Here is a 22298-nt window from a genome sequence, read left to right on the forward strand (position 1 = left end):
CCAGTCTCAATGACCTAGTCTCAGGTGCTGTTCCAAGCTTCTACCCTCCCTATTGCCCTCCCTAAGAGCTACTTTAAGCTTCTAACATCTCCCAGCTTTCACCCTCTCTCTCCCCTTCTCCTGCCCCCCCTTCAAAATACTGATCATGGTTTCTTCACTCTCTCCACCCCCACACCACATAAGACCACTGAACCTGAATTCCAACCTGCTGGTAATCCTGAGAGCACTGTACACTATCGGTGGGAATTCCCACCCATAGTATCCACTACTGTCAATCACAGCCAGAATGGCAGCAGGTAGGAACTCTGGAATGGTGCGGGAAAGAGGGGCCTGGTTTGCGAGTTCTTGATCAGCAGAAGCACAGAGAGTGCCACTAGAACGCTGATTGTTGTGTTTTATAGTTGCCATGTATGAATATCAGTTTGATGGATTTTCCCTTCTGCTTAGTTCCTTGAGAAACTAAATCTAAGATTAAATATTTTTTAATCCTATTTTACATACATTTGTTTCCTTCTTTAAGATTTTCCCATGCCAAACACCATTCATTACCCTAGAGCCTGGTTGCAAGTTTCTGATGGTAGCTTCTTTTGAGTCAACCAAAAGCGGCTAAAGGTGCTTTGACCTCATTCCTTTCTCTCTCCCTCTCCCTCCAATGTGCAAATGATCAAACTAGTGTTTTTGGTGGAATTTTATTTGAACTTTGAATTTGACTAATTTGTCTCAACTTGCCTAGTAGCACAGCTGGACTCTTGGGGCAGGATTTTAACTCGGGAGTCGGGTAGGAGGCGGGACTACAACCTTCGGGGTTGTAGTCCCGCCTCCATCGAAATGCGGCCAATCCACGCAATTTTAACTTGATTGACCTTGTTGAGCCCGCAACAGGTGACGTCACAGACTGAAATTTCATGGCCTAGAAATTCAGTGGCGCCCCATTTGGGGCGCCAGCCTCGCCAGGGCGCCAGAAGTACCGCCCTGGAAGTAGTCGCGGCCACCCGCTGCAAATTCACTTTCAGCGCCCCAGAGAGAAGCGCGGTGCTACTCGAGGCGCCCCGCATCCCTCTTGGGGCGCTGCAACTGAAGATTGCAGCCCAACATGCCGCAGCGCCACATGCTGCGGCATGGCGCGCTGTGGTACTGCAGGCCTTCCTCCCCTTCTCGAAGAACGCGAGTGCCGGCAAAAGAGCCCGGCACCGAGGAGAAGTGCCGGGCTCTTGGGACACAGCCGGCACTCCGCGGGGGTGGGGGGGGCTCAGGAGGCCGGGGACGGCGGCGCGGAGAGGTGCTGGCAGGCGGCCAGCAAAAAAAATGGCCGCCCCGCACCTCAGCGCCTCTACCGCCGCGGGTAGGCCCCCCTGAACCGGTCGCAAATTGTGACCGGCGTTAAAGCAGGGGGCGCTACTAAACTTCGCGATCGGGTCGCAGCGCACACCGATGACGTCATTGGTAGCGGCGCAGCGCTAACGGCTAGCGCCGCCATTAGCGCCCCGCTAAATTTAGCGGGAGGCGTGGCCAGTGGCGTACAACCCACTAAATGCCCTCTTAGGGCGCTAACGGGTGGCGCAGGCCACTGAATTTCTAGGCCCATCTGTCAAGAGATTTTGACAGATGAAATATCAGCGTTTCACAGCTGTTTGAAGCTGTCAAACACTGACAGTCTTACTTCTAACCTGAGTCCTTCTCCACAGACTCAGTTAGAAATCTCTCCTGCACAGTAAGCTGAAGGCTGTCACTTTTGACAGTTCGCAGCCATTCTGCTTTCTGTGCTGGTGAGATGAGGGACTCCCAGGACCTAAAGGAAGGAAGGCTGAAAAGGTAAGAAAAGGTAATTTAAACTTCTTTAATCACTTTAGACACACCAAACACACTTACCTTTGCACTCATGCACACATCACTCACCTGAACACTGACATCTCGACCCCTCCAAGTCCTTCAACCCGACGGCCCATCTCCTCTAACTTGGCGTGGTTTGGAGCTGTCGGGAATCCCACACTTCAACCTTAAAAATAGGGATTAGGCTAAAAACTGCCTGTTAACTACCTGTTAACAGGCAGTTAATTGGCACTAATCCCTTCCTGCCTCGGGTAGGTGGGTCCCATTGCGGGGCGGGTACCCGCCTCCTTTGAAACTGGCATGGAGGCAGGTTTGGGTGCAGGATGGGGTCAGGACCCCTGATTTCGGGATTTTAACCCCCCCACGCCTCCAATCCCGACTCCACGGCCCAATGAAAATCCTGCATTGAAATGTGCATCAGTGTAGATGACATGACTGAAATATTTGTGTTGTAGCAACTGTGTATTGGTTAGTATTGCAAAACGCAGCATACAAGTTGCATGCAACCTTCCTAAAGAGCAGATGTTAGATGTTCTGGTCCCAGCGCCGAGGACCTGGCATCTGAAGTCTGTGAATACAGCGTTTTCTCTATTCGTCAAAGTCCAGTCTCCCACTGTTCTCGGGAGTCGGGAATTTTGATGATTTGTGTGAGCTCCTGAAGCTGGGAGCTCACTGAAGGGAGGTCCGGAAAGTTCTGCAAGATTGCAACTCAAATTCAAAGGAATGCAGATAGTTAAAGTCAACTATACATGGAGGCAAATATTTTTTCAGCTGTTATAAAGGCTCAAAATGGATCTTAGACATACGGTGTACATATCCTTTGCCAAGCCTGTATGAGGGATAAGATGAGAAGCAAGGGAAGGCGAGCCCAACCTGAAGGTACAGAATGGAGTCTGTGTGTAAGTGACGGATGTCACACTTTAAGAAATTTAGCAGGGTGAGACTACTCAACAGTACTAAGCAGACAGCCCAAAATTGCATGCTACAAAATGTTACCTGTCAACATGTTCCACATTTGCTGCTCGCTCATACCAAGACTCGTCACAAATTACCAGCTCTTTTATTGCATTTCATGTATACTTTTACTTCAGCAGGGCACCCATTCTATCTGAAATGTACAGTTGAAAGCCTTGGTACACTCAAATCTTCCAAGGGCTTCACACACAAAAGCACAGGCACACAACCTAGCTGCATTAAGTAAAAAATAAAGTGTGAGAAAAACAACACAGTACTAAAAAGGTGCTGTAAAAAGTAGGGGCGGGGTGGTGGAATAGAAACCCATAAAGAGCCTGTGCCTCTTCAAGAGCTCCAAGGCTCATGGAGGTTTCCTTAAGACCACAGTGCAATCCAGAGATCCCAGCATTAAGAATATCAAAAAGTTGATATTTTTATATGGATGAAGGTGCAAGGGGACCATGTTGTGCTTTATACTTGTGTCCTGAAAAGGCTAATACATGATGCAGAGATATCGGGAGTAATTTTCAACTTCGGTCGGGTGGAAAACTGGCAGTATCAGATGGGCCACCCATTATACAACCCGCCCAATTTTCCAGAAAATCAGGCTGAGAGTATAATCTACAGCCAATCCGTTAACACAGGTTTTCTGCCCCACCGAAGTAGAAAACCCCATTAAGTCTCCCATTAGAATGAATTTTTCACATTAAATTCATTCATTAAAGTTTCAGCAAATTAAGTTTGTCAATTGGGGTAACAATTTTCCAAATATATGATGGATTTTCCTGGCTATCCATGGAATATCTTTGCAAAAAACATTGTGACGGGAAATTAAACATTCACTTTTTTAATGGCTTCCACTCGTCCACAAAGACTCGAGGTAAGCCTTCCTCATCTGACAGTGCTCCTCTCAGACGTTAGCTCAGATGGTGACACTCTCACCCAAGTCAGAAGGTTGTGGATTCAAACCTTACTCCAGGAATTCAGTATGTAATCTAGGCTGACGCTTCAGTACACTACTGAGACAGTGCTACATTGTCGGAAGTGTTCCATCCCTCCTTTTTCTTGAAAATCCTCGCACCTCTCCCTCCATATAAACTCACCTACCCATATTCACAGCCACCTCCTCGGCCTCGCCAACACCGATGGCCTCACTACTCCCATGGTATCTATCACTCACAAGGCAATCTCCGACCATTTCCTTGTATCTTTCACCACCCACATCCCCGTAACCCAACTTCTTTTCACATCTGCCCCAGGAAAAATGTTCCCCAAGTCACTGACAACTGCACTTTCAAAACCCCACACTGCCGAGTCTTTGGCCCTTCATTAGTCATGATACCTCTGCAGCTATTGATTTGCCTAACCACTCTCTTGCCTCCACCTTTAATACCCTTGTCCCCAACAAAATCTGTACTGTCTCCCATCCCGCTCATTCCCTTGGTATGGCCTCCAACTTCGCTTCATTAAGTCCAAGCAGCACAGATTTATACATATCTGCACATAACTGGCTTGGCCATCCATTCCCAGATCGGGTTGGACTACATCAAGCTCTACTGAGTCCCGCTTTCCTCTGCCAAAACTGCCCCAACTCTACGATCATCCTGGAGAGCAAAGATAAACCCCAGCTTCTTTTCTCCGTTACCAACCATCTTGTTAAAGCCCTGTCCCCCACTCTCTCCATCCTCACCTCTAACATCTAGTGCAAGGAGCTCATGAACTTCTTTGTCACTAATATGGAGACCACTTTTTTTAATCTGCCTCTGCTGCTTCCTCTTGTCCACCAAGCCAAACCTTACCCCTCTCCTCCCCCCCACTCTTTTCATATGCATGAGAACCCCCATCTCCCTCTAGTTTCTACCCCATCTCCCTCTAGTTTCTCTGATCTCATCTTGTCAAAGATGCAAACCTCCTACTCCCTTGACCTGTCCCCACTAAACTGCTGACCATCCAACTTCCATTCCTGGCCCCCATGCCAGTTAAACATTAGGATGACTGAAGCCATTGTCTTTGGCCCCCCCACCACAAATTCCGTACCTATGCCAATGACTCCATCCCTGTCTCCAACCACTTGTTCAGGCTGAACCAAACTGTTCACAACCTCCGCGTCCTATTCAACCATGAGCTTCCAACCCATATCCTCTCACAAAGACTTCCTACTATCACCACTGTAACATTACCTATCTTCGCCCCTACTGCAGCCCATCTGCCGCTGAAACTGTTATCCATGCCTTCGTCACCTCCAGACGCTTGAAGTTAGTGTTATATAATGTGTAGTTGGATGGAATGTTTAATATTTTTCATCAAGTACCTCAATATTTTCTTAGTCTGTGCTGAAAAAGTTATGCTATTGATTTAACCTCTTATTTTATTTGAGGAACAGTACAGGGAACTCAATGATTGAATAATAATGCTCAGAGTAGTTGTGTATATACAGTAACGACTGTTATTGTAGAGTCCGTGATAATCCATCACGGTTTTGATGTAAAATTATTCCAGCTCTTAAGAACAGACCATGGTTAGTCTTTGAACCTGTAAGCAATTCAACTCTGGAAAATATTTTGGGACTAAAACTGACTACTGTGTTTATTTCATACAACTGGCAAAAATATCAAAAAATTCTTTGATAATTTCACTTTCTCCTGGGAATGCTAGCGTGAGTTAATTAATGTTTTTAGTTCATTGTTGATTCAGCTGTCGGAAGCAGAATAATCATTACAGTAACATATTTAAAAGTGCAGCTTTTATTTGGAAGGAATTTACTTGTAAGGAATTATGTACAGAGCAGCTGCTTTACATTTTCATGAATTGAAAAAGATCTATAGTGGCTGATATGTTTGTGGGTTATGAACTTGATTGTTTTATTGCTTTATATTGAAATGAATCCTTGTTTTTATAATTCAACTTAGTATGTTATAAAAACTGAGGTAAAATCTACAAAGGGATTAGATTGAAGGATGTAATCTCCTATTCAGTGCATTGCTCAATCACACCAGCCTGCAACCAGTATTGTCCCCATTTCCATGTAATACTTTTAATGGACTGGGCGTGGCTTTCTACAACTCTTCAATTTTCATACACTGTTTTCCAATAGTAATTCCATGTCACTGATAACATCAAATAATAAATAAATATCTCAAAAATTTCCAATATGTCTTTCTGCAAACATAAGAGAACATACTTACGCGTGTGTTAGAAGGCTGCAAGACATTGTAAAACTTAAAATCTTAAACTTTGAAGCTTGCCCTTGTATACATTTTATTTAACTTTTTGATTTTGTTGATTTAGTTGGGAATCTACCTGAGGAGCTTATTGGTAAACAGGAAATGGCTGGAAGGAGCAACGCTCAGCAGCAGCCAAATAAATTGTCACTTCACTTGTTAGTCCCCATTTTTGCAAGGCCGTTCCGGCAGCACAGGGTCGCACAGGCAGCAGATGCAGGTCGGAAGCTCGGGCACCCGACCTTGCATGACCAATTTGTGGAGAACCCGATTTTCCAACAGGCAATTTTGGGGTAAAGCTGAGGTTGTACTTCCCCCATGTCCACTACGATATGGAAATCATTTAATTAATGATCCCACACCAATTGTCCCATCTTTGGGCCTGGCTCCACCCACAGCACAAGTCTCACTCCAAGGAATTGGATTACATCGGATTACATAGGATATATGGCACCGAAACAGGCCATTTGGCCCAACCAGTCCATGCCAGCGTTTATGCTCCACTCGAGCCTCCTCCCATCTTTTGTCATCTAAATCTATCAGCATAATCCTCTATTCCCTTCTCTCTCATATGCTTGTCAAGCCTCCCCTTAAATGCATCTATACTATTCGCTTCAACCACTCCCTGTGGCAGCAAGTTCCACATTCTCTCCACTCTTTGGGTAAAGAAGTTTCTTCTGAATTCCCTATTGGATTTCTTGGTGACTATCTTATATTGATGGCCTCCAGTTATGCTCTTCCCCACAAGTGGAAACATTCTCATTGTATCCACTCTATCAAAACCTTTCATAATTTTAAAAACCTCTATTAGGTCACCACCCAGCCTGTTCATCCTTTCCTGATATGAATACCATCGCATTTCTGGTATAAACCTTGTAAATCTTCTCTGCACCCTCTCCATTGCCTCTATATCCTTTTTATAATATGGCGACCAGAACTGCACGCAGTACTCTAAGTGTGGTCTAACCAAGGTTTGATACAGGTTTAGCATAACTTCCCTACTTTTCAATTCTATCCCTCTAGAAATAAACCCTAGTGCTTGGTTTGCTTTTTTCTGGCCTTGCTAACCTGTGCCGCAACTTTTAGTGATTTGTGTATTTGTACTCCGAGGTCCCTTTGTTCCTCTACCCCACCTAGACTCGCACCCTCCACGTGATAAGTGACCTCCCTCTTCTTCCTACCAAAATGTAATACTTCACATTTATCTGTGTTGAACTTAATTTGCCAATTATTTGCCCATTCTGCAAGATTATTAATGCCCTCCTGTAATTTGTTGCAGTCCTCCTCAATATTGACTATCCCCCCCAATTTGGTATATCCGCAAATTTAGAAATTGTGTTTTTGATTCCAAAGTCTAAATTGTGAACAGCAGTGGTCCCAGCTCTGACCTTGTGGAACACCACTACCCACTTTCTGCCACTTTGAATAACTATTCTTTACCCCTGCCCTCTGCTTTCTGTCTTGAAGCCAGCTAGCAATCCATTCTGCTACTTGTCCCCTGACTCCGCATTCTCTAACCTTATTAATTTGTCTATTATGGGGTACCTTATCGAAGGCCTTTTGAAAATCTAGATAAATTACATCTACTGCATTACCATTGTCCACTCTCTCTTTTACCTCTTCAAAAAATTCAATAAGGTTGGTCAAACAAGATTTTCCCTTTTGAAATCTATGCTGCCTATTCATTATTATGGGCACAAGGGAGTCCTGAGACCTGGGCAGTGATTTTCCCAGCCCTGAGGAGGTGGGTTTGGAGGCGGGACAATTGGCAAAATCGCAAAAAGTGAGAGCGGGTTCAGAACTCGCCTCCTTTCACTCTGACCACCAACCTGACCACGCAAGTGTCGCGGAGCCCGCAATGTGGAGCTGCCTAAGCCGAAATAACAGATGCCATTACGCCAACAGTTTGGCATCACCTAATTTTAATACATTCACACAGGAATGGCATTTCATCAATAAACAGAAACAATCACCCAATCTGCACACAGATCTGGAGGTAATATATCCCTTGCCAGCTGGACCCACACAGCCTTGGTTTCTTTGGGAGGCCTCTTCCTCCCACATGAGGGGAAGAGCACCTCCCTGCTAGCTCTCACCCCCTCAACCAGCAGACCCAGCACCTCATCAGAGAACCTCGGGAAGACCCTTGCCTTGGAGCTGGCCATTCTTCAATGAGATAAAAGTTTGGAGGTGGTGCACCATCAGCCAAAAACCAGTGGAATGAGCCAAGGCAGCAAGCAGCCCTTAAATTAAGCTGGATAAGTGACGTCAGCAGAGGCGAGTTTCAGTCCCAAAAGACTAATTGGCCCAGGGGAACCCACACCTCTGCAATCAACTGGCCAATTAGGGGAAAATCGCAAATTTTTCCCACCTCACAATGGAGGTGGGTTTGGAATCCACCCAAACCGAAACCCGCCTCCAATGGGAAAATCGCGCCCCTGGTCTCTTAAAATCAATTGGCAGTTTCTGTTCCAGGTAAAGTTTTTATTTCCCTCTTGCTGCATTTTGTCCCATTGCATTAGTTGGTTTAAAGGCTCCCTTCAATTTTGTTTTGTATTTTTGTGTTTTTTCCCCCCCGCTACTACTTTTTTCATTATTCTTTGTTGAAGGCACCCAAATTGCACTATGCAAAGGGGTTGCAAAATTGAGAGAAGGGAAAAGCATTCATGAGGGGCCAATAAATCCAGTTTCGACAACCCCTTTGTGGTGTTTTTTCCACACCCATCACTAGCCCAGGACCGTATTAATAGATCCCACTACACGTGTCTGATCATGTCAGAGGAGAGCTGTCTTTATTCCCTCCATTTCCCAAGATAGGTTATCATAAAATGGTTCATAATGACCTACAGATAACATCTGGATCAGGAATAGCTCGTCCTGTATAAGTGCATATTGAAAGAATTGTTGTCCACAATACTTGAAATGGTACCTCTCAGAAGGCCTTCAAGAAATGCTTGCAAATGTGAGGAGCAACACTTAACTTTGCCTTTTTGATAAAAATATCTTCATCATTTGCAGTCAGGTACCAAGGACCAGGGTGACTGCAGTGACCTGCCTCCGTGCAGCTAGCATCTGTGTTTTTACTAGAGGATGGCATTCCGCTCCAAATAAGGCCGCCCTCCTTTGGTGCACCTCCTGCAGCAGCATCTCCAGTGCTGCAGCACAAAAGGAAGTTACGTTGTCTACATGTCTCCGCTGTGCCATTGTAAACAATCTGTCCATTTTTTTGCTCCAATAACCTCCCCCCTTTTACGGCTAACTGCAGTTTTTAAAGAGATGCTACACAACCGGAAATTTGCAGTTCCCAGCCAAGTTTGCTACAGCTAAGTTGTCTGGACCAGGTTTTTACTGTGCCAGTGGCCTATTCAAATTAGAAGGCGGGATTCTTATCGCAAAGTTCAGTATGGCCGATCCTTGAGCTATTGGAACAGGTGAGCCTGCACCACGATCCAGCACAACCTCACTTTTGCCTGTTGTGGAAAATTGGGGCTATTGTTCCTGATACAGCAACACGCTATATATCATATCCTATCACATTGGCTTGTAAGAATTTGAATTCCTTTAGTTTCATGTTTGCTTTGACTGATTCAGTACCTTGTATACTCCAAGTATGGAAAAAAAGTTTTGCTGTTACATTAATGTAAAGTAAAATTGCTGTTTGATCATACATATCAACTGTCAGTGTTTCAGACTGGCAGTCAGCATTTTGGGAGCCCAGTCAGAAAATGCTGACGGGTCCTGCTACAAATGGCAGGTTTCCCGGCCACTGCACACTGCAGTTGGGAATTCTCACGGGACCAGAGTTCCTGCCTCGGCATGCGCCAGTTGGAATCCAATCTATTAGCAGCAGCACTCAGGTAGGAGAAACCCTGTGGTGAGAGAGAAGTAGGGGTGAAATCAATGCTCCTGAGCAGGAACGTGAAGGGGGAAGTGGATGGCAGTGAAGGTGAGAGGGAAAGGGGGAAGTGAAGGAGAAAAGGAAATGGATGATAAAGGAGAGCAAAGGGTGCAATGGAGGGGGGGAGAGGAAAGCTGGGACTGAGACTTTGAAATGGGCGAAGGAAGGGAATGCCAGCAGCAACTGAGGGGGATTAGTGAAGGAGAATGCCAGTATTAGCTGAAGGGGTGGACGACTGCCATCATGAACTGAGGGAGTCCCATCGTTCAGATGGTAAGTTAAACCGAGGCCCAATTTGTCCATCTGTCCTCTCAGGTGACTGTAAAAGATCACACAAAGGGTAGCAGAAATCTGGATCTCTGTCCCCCAAAAGGCTGTGGATGCTGGGTCAACTGAAATTTTCAAGACCGAGACTGAGATCGATAGATTTTTGTTAGTTAAGAGTTTAAAGGGATCTGAAGCAAAGGCAGATACATAATGTTGAGGTACAAATCAGCCATGATCTAACTGAATGGCGGAACAGGCCCGAGGGGCAGAATGGGCTACTCCTATTCCTGTTGAGGTAAATTTTGGGGAAGTGTTGGTCTGTTGAAAATTCAAATGTCACTTTGTTTTTCCTTTTTAATATATTAAAAATTTAACAAATGTGAAGTATAAAAGTGCTTAAAATTAACCAGAATACATCATCTTTATTGTAAAAATTCAACATTTTACAGAGGAGCATGGAGAATTTTAGTGAGCTTTAAAAACTACCACGGAATCTTGCACCTAGCAGTAGCTGTTCATGTTGTTCAGGTTGTTACGGCACACGTATTAGATGCTCTGGAAGACAGTGTAGCAATCCCAAAGCAACAAGCAAGATTGCTCTCTTGAGGAATGTGTAGGACAGGTTGTGGCTTTATGCAAGATTGGAGAACATAATAAGGGGAACCCCACATACACTGCTTTTAAAGATTTTCAGAATTCTTTCAACCTTGTGCCTCATGCAGATTTTATGAAGAAGCTGTACGTTATGAGCATACAAGGGCAAATCTCGGATAATAACTGGGACGTGCTTCAATTCCAAGATCTGTGTATGGGCAAATAAGAGACTCACTGAATCTATCTCACACGAAAGAGAAGTGAGGCAGGGATGTCCAATGTCAACCATCCTATTTGATGTCTTCAATGATATGGCGAATTGCATTATATGGGATCGCCATGAGGTGTAAACATTGGCTTTAACAATTCCTAGAATGTTTACGGGATGGTTTTCTGGAACAATATGTCGAGGAACCAACCAGAGATCAGGCCATCTTAGACTGGGTATTATGTAATGAGAGAGGATTAATTAGCAATCTTGTTGTACGAGGCCCCTTGGGTCAGAGCGATCATAATATGATAGAATTCTTCATTAGGATGGAGAGTGAAGTAGTTGACTCGGAGACTAGGGTCCTGAATTTAAATAAAGGAAACTACGATGGTATGAGGCGCGAATTGGGTAGGATTGATTGGGGAATGTCACTCAAAGGGTTGACGGTGGATAGGCAATGGCAAACATTCAAAGACCGCATGGATGAACTACAGAAGTTGTTCATCCCAGTTTGGGATAAGAATAAAACAAAAAGGGTGACTCAACCGTGGCTAACAAGGGAAATTAGGGATAGCATAAGATCCAAGGAGAGGGCATATAAATTGGCCAGAAAAAGCGGTAACCCTGAGGATTGGGAGCAGTTTAGGATTCAACAAAGGAGGACAAAGGGATTAATTAAGAAGGGGAAAATAGAATATGAAAGTAAGCTTGCAGGGAACATAAAAACTGACTAAGAGCTTTTATAGATATGTGAAGAGAAAAAGATTAGTGAAATCAAGTGTAGGTCCCTTGCAGTCAGAAGCAGGGGAAGTTATAATGGGGAACAAAGAAATGGCAGACCAATTAAATGCATATTTTGGTTCTGTCTTCACAAAGGAGGACACAAATAACCTCCCAGAGATGTTGGAGAACATAGGGTCTGATGAGAGGGAGGAACTGAAATAAATCAGTATTTGTAGGGAAATGGTGTTAGGGAAATTGACGGGATTGAAGGCCGATAAATCCCCAGGGCCTGATAATCTACATCCTAGGGTACTTAAGGAGATGGCCCTAGAAATAGTAGATGCATTGCTGATCATCTTCCAAAATTCGCTGGCATCTGGAACTGTACCCATGGATTGGAGGGTAGCTAATGCTACCCCACTATTCAAAAAGGGTGGTAGAGAGAAAGTGGGGAATTACAGACCGGTAAGCCTGACATCGGTAGTGGGGAAAATGCTAGAGTCCATTATAAAGGATGTAATAGCTGAGCACTTGGAAAACAGTGACAGGATCGGACAAAGTCAACATGGATTTACAAAAGGTAAATCGTGCTTGACTAATCTACTGGAATTTTTTGAGGATGTAACTGGGAAAATAGATAAGGGAGAACCAGTAGATGTGGTGTATTTGGACTTTCAAAAGGCTTTCGATAAGGTCCCGCATAAGAGATTAGCGTGTAAAGTTAAGGCACATGGGATTGGGGGCAAGGTATTGACTTGAAGAGAACTGGTTGGCGAACAGAAAGCAGAGAGTAGGAATTAACGGGTCTTTTTCCGAGTGGCAGGCAGTGACTAGTGGGGTACCGCAGGGATCGGTCCTTGGACCCCAGCTATTCACAATATACATTAATGATCTAGATAAGGAAACTAGATGTAATATCTCCAAGTTTGCAGACGACACAAAGCTGGGTGGGCGTGTGTGCTGCGAGGAGGATACCGAGAAACTCCAGGATGATTTGGACAGGTTGGGTGAATGGGCAGAAGCGTGGCAGATGCAATATAACGTGGATAAATGCGAGGTTATCCACTTTGGTGTCAAAAACAGAAAGGCAGACTATTATCTGAATGGCAATAGATTGGGAGAAGGGGAAGTGCAATGAGACCTGGGTGTCCTTGTGCACCAGTCGCTGAAGGTAAGCATGCAGGTGCAGCAGGTGGTGAAGAAGGCAAATGGTATGTTGGCCTTCATAGCGAAAGGGTTTGAGTACAGGAGCAAGGATGTCCTGCTGCAGTTGTACAGGGCCTTGGTGAGACCACACCTTGAGTACTGTGTGCAGTTTTGGTCGCCTTATCTGAGGAAGGATGTTCTTGCCATGGAAGGAGTTCAGCGAAGATTCACCAGGCTGATCCCTGGGATGGCAGGAATGACGTATGAGGAGAGATTGGGTCGATTGGGATTATACTCGCTGGAGTTTAGAAGAATGAGAGGGGATCTCATCGAAACTTATAAAATTCTGACAGGTCTGGACAAACTAGATGCAGGTAGAATGTTCCCGATGGTCGGAGAGTCCAGAGCCAGGGGTCATAGTCTAAGGATAAGGGGTAAGCCATTTAGGACAGAGATGAGGAAGAATTTCTTCACCCAGAGAGTGGTGAACCTGTGGAATTCTCTACCACAGAAGGCAGTTGAGGCCAAATCTTTAAATATATTCAAGAAGGAGTTAGATATATTTCTTAGAGCTAAAGGTATCAAGGGATATGGGGAGAAGGCAGGTAAGGGGTACTGAGTTTGGATGATCAGCCATGATCTCATCGAATGGCGGAGCAGGCTCGAGGGGCCGAATGGCCTACTCCTGCTCCTATCTTCTATGTTTCTATGTTAGCCCCCATACCAGCCATCCTAACATTAACAAGGCTGTGCATCTCAAAGAGTTCCCTTCCTCCCATCTTATAGCTATGCAAAACACATTCTGCCACCTTACCCAGTCTCCATGCAAATTGGCCTGTTGAGTCAGATGCTAGATCAGTCGGATAGCTGTTGGCGAACACTGAATTTTTTCATTGTTGGTAATAGATCTGAGGAACCTTTTGTGTATGATTGACAGCAAACTTTAGCCAACAGAAAAGCATTTAGAATAATTTTTGGTAAGTTTCACACCTTTGTGGATAAATGCAACCCACTTATTTGGCCTCAACTCTCTGATGGCCCAAAGCTTCACAATACGGTGCATCATAATCCACCTTTATAAGAGCTCATTGAGGTTTTAAGTATCGCTTTAAAGAACTTGTTTTTGCCTAACTGCTCTTCTTCTTGCAATTACCATAGTAGGATGCTGCTTGATGTGTTGTTCAGGTAACTGCAAAAGGAAGGAGAGCTGTTATCGCGAAAGCAGAAGGCCTGTAAAGCAATGCTTGAAGCCCTCTGCTACCCCAGCATGAATTATCCAATCGACCTGATTATGGTGGTTGAATATAATAACTGCATCATCTCTTGGTTATAATTGCACTTGATTTTCTGCCTGAGCACTACAAATAAAGGGTTTTTAAAGCAATAAGATTATCATGTCTGCTCAGTTTGATGTCATCTAATGTTAGACTACATTATTTTCTACATTTATTGTCACTGCTACATAGTTTTATTAATGCATATGGAAAGCATACAGTTGCTTCAAACAGAATCAAAGTTTGCATCACTCATTGTAGGTTTCCCCTCAAGATTGTATCTAATTACAATGTAAAATAAGCTTACAAATAAAAATAACACAATGTTTATGAAATGAAACCCATTGTTAGGGTTTTATGTAAAATACTTCAGAAAGCTATACAGTATATGGGATTTATTTTATCATTACTGTACCATATGTTTGCAGTAATAAAATAAATTAAAAGATGCATTTTGTTTTACCTATGAATGTATTTTAGGACATGATTTGCATATAATTGTTTCAGGCAATGCACATATTTATTACTTATAAGGTGTTTCTTTAAAATTAGAAGGACGTGAGGGTTTTTTTGTACCTTATTTGTAAATTATAGGGTAAATTCTGTGCTCCTGGCACAGAGTCTTGCCCACCAGGATCTCATATCAGAAAATTGTGCAGGTATATTCCTTGATTTTTCCATCCATTAATGGAGAATTTTTTCATTTCTGAGCCCAGGAACATTGACAAGGGAACATAGGATAGGAACAGGAGTAGGCCATTCAGCCCCTCGAGCCTGCTCCACCATTCAATAAGATCATGGCTGATCTGCGAACTAACTCCATACATCCGCCTTTGGCCCATATCCCTTAATACCTTTGGTTAACAGAAAGCTATCAATCTCCGATTTAAAATTAACAATTGATCTAGCATCAATTGCCTTTTGAGAAAGAGAGTTCCAAACTTCTACCACCCTTTGTGTGTAGAAGTGTTTCCTAATTTCACTCCTGAAAGGTCTGGCACTAATTTGTCGACGATGCCCCTTAGTCCTAGAATCCCCAACCAGCAGAAATAGTTTCTCTCTATCTACCCTATCTATTCCCCTTAATATCCTGAAAACTTCAATCAGATCACCCCTTAACCTTCTAAATCCTAGGGAATACAACCCTAATTTGTGTAATCTTTCTTCATAACTTAACCCTTGAAGTCCTGGTATCATTCTGGTAAATCTACTTTGCACTCCCTCCAAGGCCAATGTATCCTTCCTCAGGTGTGGTGCCCAGAACCACTCCCAGTGCTCCAGGTGTGGTCTAACCAGGGTTTTGTATAGCTGCAGCATAACTTCTACCCCCTTGTATTCTAGTCCTCTAGATATAAAGGCCAGCATTCCATTAGCCTGTTTGATTATTTACTGTAACTGTTCATGACATTTTAATGATCTATGTACCTGGACCTCCAAGTTTCTTTGGACCTCCACTGTTTTTAGCTTTTCATCATTTAGAAAGTACCCTGTTCTATCCTTTTTAGGTCCAAAGTGGATGACCTCACTTTTGCCTGCTTTGAAATTCATTTGCGACAGTTTTGCCCATTCACTTAATCTGTCGATATCCCTTTGTAATTTTATGCTTTCATCTCCACTGCCTACAATTCCACCTATCTTTGTGTCATCGGCAAATTTGGATATTTGACTTTCTATGCCATCATCTAAGTCGTTAATAAATACTGTTGAGGCCCCAACACAGATCCTTGCGGGTCACCACTAGTCACATTCTGCCAATTAGAGTACCTACCCATTATCCCTACTGCCTGTTTCCCGCCACTCAGCCAATTTCCTAACCAGGTCAATAATTTGCCCTCAATTCCGTGAGCTTCTACCTTAGTTAACTGTGTCTTATGTGGGACTTTATCAAATGCCTACATCAATTGTAGCATCAGGCTTTGTGCTTTTTTTTCCCAATTTTCTTCCCTTCCTCCGAAAGGTGCTGACTCCTGCTGAGGTACAGTTCCACAGGAGCTAACAGTCATAGAATCACAGAATGATGCAGCACATAAGAAGGCCATTCGGCTCATCGTGCCTGTGGTGGCTCTTTGAAAGAGCTATCCAATTAGTCCCACTCTCCTGCTCATTTCACCCTAGCCATGCAAATTTTCCCCTTTCAGGTATTTATCGAATTCCCTTTTGCAAGTTATTATTGAATCTGCTTCCTCCACCCTTTTAGGCAGTGCATTCCAGATCATCATAAGTCACCACATAACAAAAAAGTTCTCATCTATTTGCCAATTACCTTGAATCTGTGTCCTCTGGTTACTGATCCTTCTGCCACTGGAAGAAGGGTCGGTAACCAGAGGGTTACTGATACCTGTCCTCTGATACCTTGCCCAAGCGGTCCTTCTTCCTATGTGAACCTAGACAGAGAGTTAAATCATGGGAGGCATCACAGCCAAGATTGATCCTGTCTTCGCCTTGTGTCTTGTACGTAGGCATTTTCCAGGAAAATCCACTGGATAGCAATCAGGAATGAGAACCCTGCCTTATTTCCCATCTGAGCTGAGAGCACCTACGTCAGCACAGACCAAGGATCAAAACTGGAACCTTTCTAGCACCATAATGGGTGGTGTATTTATCCACTTAACCATTGGGAAGCTTCCTGGATATTGGGCCGTATTTTCCGATGCCTACGGGTGTGTACGAGCTGTGTACATCGTAGGGACATCGGAAATGCCTCTTGACAGATCCTCCGCCTGCCCTGGAGAAGGACCTCTGCGGACGGAGAGTTCTGCTTTCTGCAGAACCTCTGCCCGCTGAAATCCCTTAAAAATCTTACGCCTGGTAAAAGCGTAAGGCCTGCTTTTACCAGCATTAAGAATTTCAAAAAGTAAAAAAAAAATTTTTTTTTCCACTCATTTATAATTTTAAAATACTTTTAAAAAAAGTAACGTTTATTTTTAGCTCCATAAAAAACTTTAATTATTTTTTTCAAAAATTTAATTTTTGTTTAAAGTATTTAATTTAATGTAATTTTAACTCATTTAAAAACGTGATGGTTTTTTAAAAATTTGTTTAATGTTTTAGTGTCTTTTTTCAGTGATCCCCATTCATACTTTTGACAGGTCTATCTGTCAAAATTATGAAGAGAGATTCCCTTCTTTCATTGGCTCGCCTTTCCCATGTGACCCCAGGGACGCTTGCGAACCGCATGCGCCCCTGCGATATGTGGACCCTGCGCATTTCGATTGCGGAGAGGCCCAAGATCGGATGTGTCCGGACCTCGGGAGCCCTCAGGTAAGGGCGTAGATTTTTTCCCAATTGGAGGCATCCGCACGCAGGAAGCCTCCTCTCGGAAATTACAGGCCGTTGTTTTTAACATTAATGTAAAAACATTTTTAAAATCTTATTGTTTAGTCCTGGAGTTTGAGGCAAGTATTTTCAAAGAATGTTGAACGCATTAACTTAGTAAGGAATGAATAGTTTTTAACATTTTCACAATTGAAGAAAAATGGGATTTATGTTATGTACCATATGTGTGCATATCTCTTTACCCAGTACAATCAGACACCACTGGTCTGCACAGCTTAATTATCTGAACATGGATGATAACTTTGATATTATCATTTCCTATTCACATTTCCCAGATATTGCACAGCAGAGATTGTGGCTACGTAAGCCCATTTTCCATCGACAAGGCACAAAGATATACTATAAGTGCAGCCTTAACAGGGCACTATGAAGCTTCAGCATGACCTCTGATTTGAACTGAACTGATTTGGCAGTATAACCCAGCATCCCATTTGCTTATTTTAATGCCACCTCACACTGTTTAGACACAGTGTGTGACAAGGCAACATCGTTAGGACTCTTTCAACTTCCCTCTTGGCAAATTCCATCCCACTATGGACCGTATGTGCCTCCTATATGCAGTATCTTGTTAGTATCGACCTTTCTTTTCCACTGATCAGCCCAGGTGCAAACCCTATTAAGCGTGCTCTGTAACATTGTAACAGTTTGGCTGCTTCCTCTGAATCCACAGCTCCCCCCTAGTTTTGTATCATCCACAAATATAACAATAAACTTCATTCTTCACTTATGTTTCAGGAAATCTCCCAATTTTAAAAATCTTACTGCCAGCAACGCAAGTCAGAGTGTGAAATCAAGGAGAGTTGTTTAAATATAACAAGACTGAGAAGTACAGCATATAAGCTGTTGTTCTGCTGCAATTCCGCCAACACTATGATACTTTATTTAAATAGCAATTATTCATCCTGAATTCAAATTTTTATGGTTTCTCACACGACTCCTCCATTGTCTATTAACCCATCAGTATCTAGTACATCAAATTCTAAGCAATAATTTGCTAGACCAAACAAATCGCTAGTCCTAAATATGTTTGTTACTGACTTGTTCAGATTAGTGGCATTCTACTCTAGTTGGTTATAAAACTTTAAAATACTTAGTGAATGAATAGTTTCATGTGGTGATACGCAGCAGAGTGAGCAGCATCTCTTTAACTCCCGAGTAACATTCAATAAATTATTATAATGGACTTACTAGTGAGATTTATTACATATTCAACTGTTCTTTGTTACCTCTTATTGATCCACAGGTAAAGATTAACGTAAAAACTGTAAACTAGTTATATGTTTAGTAAAAAGTTACTTGTTGGTATGTGGAAACAGTTACACTGTTTTGACAGGAGGATAGATAAACAATAATATTTAAGTCATGAAACACATGAAATTTTTGTTACAAAATATATACTGATAAAAATGATTTCCACACCTGGAATAGTTATTTTTTGACCTTTTGTGGTGTCAAGACAATACTTGAATATAATTCTATACAGCAAAAGGCAGTTGGTGGGATTCTCCGTGTGTTTATGTAATTGTTTTCAAGATGAAGAGTTCGAATATTTGAGTCGTCTTCTTCATTCACATTGCAGATGGATTCCAGTCGAATGTTCCTAGTAAAAACACCATTTTGTATTAGTGTATGATTTTTTTAAATCCTTTAGTTCAATCAGCATTTTGATGTCCCACTCAATACCTGGATTCAAATTATTCTTTGATCAGAGGTGTTCTTTTGGTGCTTAGTTGCACTATCTCTAAAGATAAACACAGAGATTACAAACTTTGCTATTCTGAGATCCAGGTAGAAAATTTTGGGGGTGAATTACTAATAACATATAATGGGAAAACTTGAGTCTTAGAATAGCACAGCACAATTCATATGGCAAGTCCTAAGCAAAATGCCTACAAATACATTTTTTGATATTGGTTTGCTATTACCAGGAAACTTTCTGGTATCCAGCACTGATGGGACCGAGTTGGTGCCGTCCCATCAAAACTGCCGTATAAACCAGCGCTAATGTTAAAACATATGGAGCTTTTCAGCTCCGTGTGAATCAACAAACCCTGTTGCTTAGCAACAGCTTCAAAACAGTCAGCCGCAGCTTAAAAGCATCTCTGTAGCTAAGCAACAGCTTCAGCTAGACCTTGCAGAGCCTGACTGGGGGAAAAAAAAGCAACGAGAAGTAAAAAAAACTTATAGGAAACGGCTCCTGAATTTTGCCGGTAGATCGAGCTTTCCGGACTTTTAACCTCCAGTTAAACAAAAGTTTCCTGTATATGTAGGAAGGATTGGAAAGATAAATGAATGCAGATACTTTAAAATAAGCTCACTACATTTATGGTTTTGGTTTACAGGGGAAAAAGGACTTGAAATTCTATAACATCACATTCACATCTCTAAAATGTCCCAAATTGCTTCACATATAGCAGTTACTTTTTTTAATTAGTTTCTGGGATGTGGATGTCGCTGGCAAGGCCAGCATTTATTGGCCATCCCTAATTGCCCTTGAGATGGTGGTGGTGAGCCTTTGAAATACCATAACTGTTCTTATACAGGCAAACATTTTGTTCAGAATAAGATCCTGCAAACAGCAATGAGATGAATGACAAGTAAGTCTATTTTTGTTGATGTTGGTTGAGATAGGAATGTTGGTCAGCACATAGAGGAATTACCTGCTCTTCTTCAAACAGTGCCATGGGATCTTTAACACCTACCTGAACAGGCTGACTGTTCAATGCCTCGCCTGAAGTACGACCACTCCAACTATGCAATGCTCCCTCAGTATTTGTATTGGGATGTCAGCCTAGATTAAATGCTCAGTTCCTGGGGCAGGACTTAAACCCACAACCTCCTGACTCCGATATCATATTTTCATCATCTATGGTTTCGTTAACCCAAGAAAAACGAACCTGTTACCAAAAGTAGTACATTGAATGTTTTTCTGTTACCTGATTAAGTTGTTATTAAGTCTCAGAAAGTGAAGTGCCTTCATTTCAGCGATTCCAACAGGAACTCTTTTCAACATATTATGATCCAGAAACAGTTCTCTCATAGTATTGTAAGTGCCGTAGAAAGAAACTGGGTCAATTCCACTGCTGGTTAGTTTGTTGAAAGAGAGATACAAGAATTCTAACCCGGGTTCCATGTGAGCAAACACGAAGCCTGGAATTCGCTCAATCTGGTTGTGAACAAGTATAAGATACAGCAGACCCTTGGGTAGGAATGATGGAACATGAATTATCTTGTTGTATGAGAGGTCCAGGTATTCTAGGTTCCTAAATGATGGAACAGAAATATTTATTTACATTAAATACAATTTGCTTAACTTTACAATGGGCAGAAAATTATATCCTATACAAGTCAAAGGTTAAACTAGCAGATGCTAATCACACGTCAGTTGCCTTTCACAAAACCAATAACAAAGACTTCACCAGTTAAAAAAATCCAAAATAATGGCATTTATATAGAATTAATATTATTTACTGTCTTCCTTTTTTCTAATCAACTTGTCACTTTTTGTACAAGATATAAATACTTGGTTTTAAAAAGAGTTGACTATTGAGTATTGATTATAATTCGTGCTTTAGATTTGGCAATTGGAAACATTTAACTGTCTGATCCTGTACAGATCAGCTGTTTGGAATGCACTTGCTATGGAACTGCTTCCATGCACATCTAAGAGTTACATTCACATTTGCAGCATTCACATTTGATAGTCACTGGGACGCATTTTTCATAAATATACGTGTTTCTTTTTATTGCATTACTCAAGAGACTTCCTGACTGAACTAGCCAGCTTTGATTTATAATTATAATATGTACATGACAGCATCAGTTAATAGTTGCAGCAGTCAGTTCAGATGTTTAATTAGAATCTGAATACTCACTCAAGCTTTATCCAAGCTAATGGTGCTATCCTGGTTTCATCAAGTTTGTTATTCCTTAGAACAATTACGTTCAACTTGGTTGTCTTATTCAAACTAACTTCAGATATTTCTTCGATTTCATTGTGTTCAAGGTAGAGTTCCTGCATTTTAGAAAAACAGGCACATTTCATATCGAAAGAGGAGGGTAAGGTAAATAAGGCCCATTCGCATAGTGCATCAATGGTACTCATTTAAATTTCGTGTTAATAACTTTACCAGAAATTTAGAAATTACGTAGGATGCTTGCAAAAGTAACAGTTCTATAGCTTTTGATATACTGCGATCATTGCCATTCGTGCACATTTTTAAAAAATCATATAAAGCCTGAGACATTTGTAAATCATGTTATAGAACAAATGCACTGCTGTTTTGTATCATTTCCACAGCAATGGCATCTCATTATTGTAAATTTGCACAATAGATGTGGCTGGATACAAATAATTTGAAAGGGCAGGATGTAGTGAATGAATAAATATTTTGTAAATATGGCTTTAGAGAACATGGGAATAATGCATATGAAACTAAGCAACTTGATTCATGTGTTTAGACGGGAAATGCTGGCTCAGTCTTTATTTTCCACATAAATATTGAGGCTTTGGCAAACAAGCATTTGAGTTATAACTTAATTCAAATACCATATTTGTCCATATAAAAGATCAGCATTTTGCTAATATAGGTTATGAATTTAGAACTATTTGAATTTTAGAAAATACATGCTTTTTAAAGTAACATTACTATATTTCATCACATCTGATATGGAAAAAACTTACTACAGGAAACTTTGTGCTATCCGGCACCCACGGGACTGAGCTGCTGCCGTTGCCTCAAAACTGCCGTACTCTCCAGAGTTAATGTTGAGAGATACGGAGATTCTTATCTCCGTATTTGACAACAAACACTGTTGCTTAGCAACAGCTTCTAAACACTCGG

The 22298-nt window shown here is 42.2% G+C and overlaps 2 protein-coding genes across 4 annotated transcripts in view; one reads left to right on the forward strand and one right to left on the reverse strand.

Moving 5' to 3' along the window:
• The window catches only part of cenpp (centromere protein P), a 333753-nt gene that overhangs the window by 237379 nt on the left and 74076 nt on the right, over positions 1-22298 (forward strand). The gene's annotated exons all lie outside the window — the stretch shown is intronic.
• The window catches only part of ecm2 (extracellular matrix protein 2, female organ and adipocyte specific), a 53617-nt gene continuing 41896 nt past the window's right edge, over positions 10578-22298 (reverse strand). For both annotated transcript variants that reach the window (XM_086001815.1, XM_086001816.1), the window contains exons 8-10: positions 21330-21469; positions 20391-20717; positions 10578-19054 (exon numbers count right to left, since the gene is read on the reverse strand). In XM_086001815.1, coding sequence (XP_085857941.1) covers positions 18883-19054; positions 20391-20717; positions 21330-21469 — 639 coding nt within the window. In that variant the 3' untranslated portion in view covers positions 10578-18882. The remainder of the gene's footprint in view (positions 19055-20390; positions 20718-21329; positions 21470-22298) is intronic.

This window comes from Somniosus microcephalus, chromosome 11 (assembly GCF_052327205.1).
Source record: "Somniosus microcephalus isolate GS21.2 chromosome 11, FLI_Smic_1.0, whole genome shotgun sequence".
Classification (NCBI taxonomy): Eukaryota; Metazoa; Chordata; class Chondrichthyes; order Squaliformes; family Somniosidae; genus Somniosus; species Somniosus microcephalus.